Below are 6,585 nucleotides of genomic sequence, written 5' to 3' on the forward strand. Positions count from 1 at the left end.
CAATTCTCCTTATTGATATCTATTCACCAAATTTCATGTTGAAATCTTGTATTATATCCAAGATATAGCCCTGAAAAATAACATCATAAAAACACAAAGGGCAATAACTGTTATTTGAGAAAGTGTATGCATACAGTTCTTGTGCATCAATTTCTCCTCGATATATATACACCGATGAAGTTTCATGTTGATACCTTATATAATTTCTGAGATATATATCATATAGCCCTGCAAAGTTTGTGACAGACGGGTGGATGCACTGACCGACTGACAGACAGACAGACAGACAGACAGACAGACTTACAATGTCAATTCTATATTCCTCCGCCTTTGGCGAGGGATAATAAGTAACGTTAAGCATTATCTATGCAAAATAAATAATGCTGGTTTTGCACAAGCATAAAAAACCTTTTATATAGAACAAAAAGTAAAAGACAATTGATTGATTACCTATATATATATCAAGAAATGATATAAATGTATGAACTAAACAAGCTTGTTGCTACTGTTTTGTATTACACATTCTTACTCCAAATGAGGGAACCACAGTGGTCAAAGAACTGAGCGCTTTTAATAACTTGTGGTAGTTTTTATTTATTAATTAGTTATACATTTACAAGGCAAATATCGACATATATACTAGATTTGCATGGGAAATTTCATATTTCTTCTATCAACATTATGATACATATTAGTAGCCATAATTTTTATAATTCTGTAATTTTTACTTTGTTGCATTTTTACTATTTGCTTAGACAGTTTGAACATTTTTTGTTATAGCACGCTAATATTTTTTTTTCAAATTTAAAAAATGATATAACACTTATTAACAGAGATAAATAAGGAAACAAGTATCGTTTAAAACGATGGATGCTCCCTTTGTTCGACTTTTAGAAAATCTGTTATTAGCCTCGGTGGCCTTGACATCAGTGACCTCAAACCGCATCAAAAGGCAGAAGTCCATGCCAAATATGTAAGAGATCGGTAAAATATTGAAGACGCTATGAGAGACTGTAACAAAAGTGTGACGGATAATCTATTATTAGCCTCGGTGACCTTGACCCCAGTAACCTCAAACCTAATCAAAAGGTAGAGGTCCATGCAAGGTACTTTCATGCCAAATATGTAAGAGATCGGTAAAATATTGAAGGCAATATGAGAAACTGTAACAGAAGTGTGACTGAAGGAAGGACGTAAGGAAGGAAGGATAAACTGGCAAATATAAATTTTCGGGGAGCATAAAAATACTAACCACACATTGAATAAATTATGTGGTTTATTGTATCCAACAAAGATTTCCAGAACAACAGCTCTGGTTCAGGAATAAGTGGAAAATTTAGGATCACATATCAATTAAGCTAATGAATTGTCAAATCTGCAAATATGCCTTTAGCAATATAAACAATTTGTAAAAAATGATTGCATAATACTGTGTTTACCAGTTTAAAGAGATAGCAAAGGTGGAATAAAAAAGGAGAAGGCTGCAGCACCACGATATTTTGATATGATCTTTTTCTTGAATTGTAGTGGCAATTTTCATACAACAAAAAAGAAGTCTCCCCAAAAGTATAGTATTTCTAAGCAGAATACATGATTCGTACAAATAATATAGTATGAGAAAAAATAAAGCACAAATATATGACTCATACTTATGTTAACTCGTACTTATTGTGTGAATGTCATTCTTGGGTCACATTTCAAGAGACAATTGACATTAAATGATATTAATGTTTGGTACAAAAAGCAACTAAAAAGCGATGTATCACTATAGTAAAGTAACATGTAACTGATTTATTTTGGTATAGATATAAGCTACATTAAATGTGAATTAATAAGCTTAAGACCTATTTATGGTTTGCTTGATGTTAGAAATAACAGATTTATGTTATTGCTATTGCTTCAAAACATAACTAATATTACAGTTCAATATAATTTTATAATTCTTACAGTTCAATGACAACAGGCACTTGTTCAAATCACATCTTTGAATACAATTTAAAAAGTATGTGTTAAGACCTTTCAAGTACTGCACAAGAACAACTTGCCAAATCTTCATTATTGAACCAAAATTATATACTACAAGTATTCAGCGGTCGGAGACATATGCCCCCCCCCCCAAACAGGGCTTTGAACTAGTGACCCCAATTTCAATAGGGGTCATCTACTGTCAAAGGCCAATGCGCATGGGAAGTATCAAGCCAATCAGTCGATTCTTTAACGAGTTATTGATCGGAAACGATTTTCATACTTAGTGTGATAACGGTAGTGACCTTGACCTTTGACCTAGTGACCCCAATTTCAATAGGGGTTATCTTAAGTCTAAGGCAAATGCACATGTTAAGAATCAAGCCAATCGGTCAATTTCTGGACGAGTTATTGATCTGAAACGATTTTTACACTTACTATGATAGTAACCTTGACCTTTGACCTAGTGACCCCAATTTCGATAGGGGTCGTCTACTGCCAAAGTCCAATGCACATGTGAAGTATCAAGTTTATAGGTCAATTCGTTGACGATCGGAAACGAACTGGTCTACGGACATTCAGACTGATATACGGACTGACAGCCAACAAAACAATATACCCCTTCTTCTTCGAAGAGGGGCAAACTAATGCTAGAATACCAACACCCAGATTTTCATACTTTATTTTTTAATCAAGCACATGGACAATCATTTACGTCGACACAAAAATAAGTAAATTATATTATATAATAAACAAAAATTATAATTATCAATTCTAGTAACCTACAATTTTAATTATAATACACAAAGAAATACTTAATGACAAACTTTCATCATTGGAACATCATGGTATTGACAAATAAACACACTTAATTATAATTAGCAAATAAATTAACAATATGATAACTACTCAACCCGGTCAAAACATTTTGTAAACAAAACCTGTCATCTTTTTTTTATCCAGTACTACAATTGGCAATATTTGTCTGTATTACATAGATACTATATTGACTCGGTTTAATTATCTTCCTCAAACTTAACCAATATTTAGTCGCTCAATGTTATGAATCTAATTTCACTTTCGGTGTGGATAATTTAGTAAACATCATAAATTCATTAAAAAAAAGTTTCAAAAAATAATGATACAATTTGTGTGCAATATTTACAATAAACAATGGCTTTTTGTAAAACATGCATGCCCCCCATATGGGCTGTCAGTTGTAGTGGCAGCCATTGTGTGAATACGTTTTTTTGGCACTGTGACCTTGACCTTTGACCTAGTGACCTGAAAATCAATAGGGGTCATCTGCGAGTCATGATCAAAGTACTTACGAAGTTTCATGGTCCTAGGCGTAAGCTTTCTTGAGTTATCATCCGGAAACCATTTTACTGTGTCAAGTCACCGTGACCTTGACCTTTCACCTAGTGACCTAAAAGTCAATAGGGGTCATCTGCGAGTCATGATCAATGTACCTATGAAGTTTCATGATCCTAGGCGTAAGCGCTCTTGAGTTATCATCCGGAAACCATTTAACTGTGTCAAGTCACCGTGACCTTGACCTTTCACCTAGTGACCTGAAAATAAATAGGGGTCATCTGCGAATCATGATCAATGTCCCTATGAAGTTTCATGATCCTAGGCATAAGCGTTCATGAGTAATTATCTAGAAACCATTTTACTATTTCGTGTCACCTTGACCTTGACCTTTGACCTAGTGACCTGAAAATTAATAGAGGTCATCTGCGAGTCATGATCAATGTACCTATGAAATTTCATGATCCTAGGCATAAGCGTTCTTGAGTTATTATCCGGAAACCATTTTACTGTTTCGGGTCACCGTGACCTTGACCTTTGACCAAGTGTACTGAAAATCAATAGGGGTCATCTGCGAATCATGATCAATGTACCTATGAAGTTTCATGATCCTAGGCATAAGCATTCTTGAGTTATCATCCGGAAACCATTTTACTATTTCGGGTCACCGTGACCTTGACCTTTGACCTAGTGACCTGAAAATCAATAGGGGTCATCTGCGAGTCATGATTAATGTACCTATGAAGTTTCATGATCCTTAGCATAAGCGTTCTTGAGTTATCATTCGAAAACCATTTTACTATTTCGGGTCACCGTGACCTTGACCTTTGACTTAGTGACCTCAAAATCAATAGGGGCCATCTGCGAGTCATGATCAATGTACCTATGAAGTTTCATGATCCTAGGCCTAAGCGATCTGAGTTATCATCCGGAAACCATCTGGTGGACGGACATACGGACGAACGGACGGACCGACATTTGCAAAACAATATACCCCCTCTTCTTCGAAGGGGTCATAATAAACATATGGAATTTGAATCACCTTTCACAAAGATATTGCCAAAACAAAGGGAAAATTGCTTGTTTAACATGTTATAGCACAGTTTGCAAAATAAACTTGTCACAGACAAAACGTTTAATGGCGATTCTTGATTTAAGAACATAAATGAATACTATATGCTGTATCTGTGTTGATATTTATATTACCATGTTCAGAAACATTGCATACATTTTCACTCAATTCATAAAAAGAATTCACAATAACTGTGATATCAAAAATAATGTATTTACTCTAATATGCAATTAACAAATCTGGAGGGTAACATGCAACAATTAGAGTAAACATAACACCCAACTTGAACATTAAAGCAATATGAGCACATTAAACAAAATACTCGACAATCAATTCAAATTGACCTTCACCAAACAGGTCTGGTCACTAGTGGGCAAGATTGTTTTACAGTTTTTAAAAGCTGTCTAGTGGCGGTTGTTCTCTGATCTCTAGACATGGAAAAAAGGGGCAATCTTACCTTTTAGGATTGTAATGATCTATATCACTAGTTTTTTCCCATATTATTCATCATCTGTTTCGATTCGATCTAACTTCTCTTTGAACCAATGTTTCATAACATTTGATCGTGTCACAGCATGCAGACTACAAACTGGACAAGCCATAGCTTTTTTGTACTTGAACTGTTTTACTATGAACAACCCTTTATTGTGCAAGGACACCTGCATGTCTGGGCATTGAATGCACTCTTCAAATACAGAAGAAGATTGATGAACAAAGTATTTTAAATGTTTCTTAAGTTTGCGTCGAACCTCTTGAAACAGCCAGATGAAATTGTCTAACTTCTCGTTTTCTGAGCAACAAACTATCCTTGCATAAATAATGTAATCCATATACCATATTCTCAATGTATATGTTTCATTAAGAGTAAATATAGCCAACCCGTTGAATAAACAATATTGGTCACGTTCCTGGCTGATTGGCCAAACACGAATGCACACTGCAACAAGCCTGTGGAAGAAAGAGGGGGGCAAAAACTTTCCGCAAAACACAAAAGCTAAAACTGGTGTTTGGGGTTTACCAGGTGGGGAAATAAAGATTTGTAGTGGCGACGGTGCCCTGCTCAGCAGACAAGGAACGATGTAGAAATCTAACGGGATTCCAGTGATACCCTCTTCACTTGTTAAAGGCTTGGCTATCACATTTAGATATTCCATGTAATTTATAACAGCAGGCTGGTATTCATGTAATTAGGGAGGACTGTTTTTCATAACTTCGTCCAAAACATTTGGCTTGAGAATAGCATATTTTTTATATTCTTCCCAATCTTTCAAAACAGTGGCTTCTATTTTATGATTATGCGGTATGAAACATTTGAAAGCTTCAATGATCCATTGAGGAGCAAGAACAACAAAATCCTTAAGTTCGCCCGAGTTGAAAAAAATGATATTGCCTTGTTTGTGCTGCAATTCAAGAAACGAGGTAAGCTCTTCTTTACCCAGTGGGTGTATGTTTTCAAGATCTTCGTTTTCAACATCCTTCATTTTAACTATCTGCCTCTTTTCATCTCTCATTTTGTCCAATGTTTGTTCCATGTGAATCCATCGAACTGGATATTCTTTGTCCCAGTAATCTTGCTTTGCAGCCAAACTTATAATTTCTTTTCGTAACTCTGCAAAAGCAGAATCCTTTGGAGACAAATTATTTACAAGAAATCTGTTCTTATAAATGTGATTAAAGATTGGTGAGTTTTTATCAAAGCTACATAAAGCATTGTCAAAATACAAATTCATATTTTTCTCTTTTTCTTCAGCACTCCCCTTCATTTCGTCTTTCCGCGTGCCAACTAAAATAACAGTTGGCTGTATTGTCCTTTCTCCAGATTGATAATCACTGTTCATGTGAATTGCATTAAGCCAAAATTTAAAAACATCCAAATAGGTACAACTATCCACCAAACCACAGCAAATTCCAATTCCATCTGATTTACTTAAAACATCTTTCAAACTTCTTGTCATGTCCATCACAACTACATATATAGACCTCTCATTCAGAAAGAACTGATGTGTTGAATAGTACAGACTCTGACCTGCAAAATCCCATACAGACACAGTGATCTCATTTTTTGATTGATCAAGCGAAGCCTTGCTCTTTTCTGAATTATCGCTAGTAGTTTCAAGCATCTCCTTGGCAACCTTAATTCCTTCTTGTAAAATTGTATCTCCTTTATGCAAGGCTATTCTTCCTTTGAAAAATCCATGATCCTCAGTAGATGTTACTAGCAGTTTCATAATAAG

The 6,585-nt window shown here is 35.1% G+C and overlaps 1 protein-coding gene across 1 annotated transcript; it reads right to left on the bottom strand.

Annotated features, from left to right (window-relative positions):
* Nucleotides 1–2,686: 2,686 nt before the first annotated feature.
* Nucleotides 2,687–6,579, bottom strand: LOC127872417 (probable serine/threonine-protein kinase pats1). Its single transcript, XM_052415748.1, has 2 exons — nucleotides 3,519–6,579; nucleotides 2,687–3,373 (listed from the first exon to the last, which is right to left on the bottom strand). Exon 1 carries the CDS (start codon nucleotides 6,577–6,579, stop codon nucleotides 5,539–5,541), a length of 1,041 nt encoding a protein of 346 aa, XP_052271708.1. The 3' UTR covers nucleotides 2,687–3,373; nucleotides 3,519–5,538.
* Between the last annotated feature and the right edge of the window lie 6 nt (nucleotides 6,580–6,585).

This window comes from Dreissena polymorpha, chromosome 3 (genome assembly GCF_020536995.1).
Source record: "Dreissena polymorpha isolate Duluth1 chromosome 3, UMN_Dpol_1.0, whole genome shotgun sequence".
NCBI lineage: Eukaryota > Metazoa > Mollusca > Bivalvia > Myida > Dreissenidae > Dreissena > Dreissena polymorpha.

Bases quoted from the DNA above. Each gene is read 5' to 3' on its own strand.
- LOC127872417 (XM_052415748.1), bottom strand. From the start codon at position 6,579: ATGAAACTGCTAGTAACATCTACTGAGGATCATGGATTTTTCAAAGGA.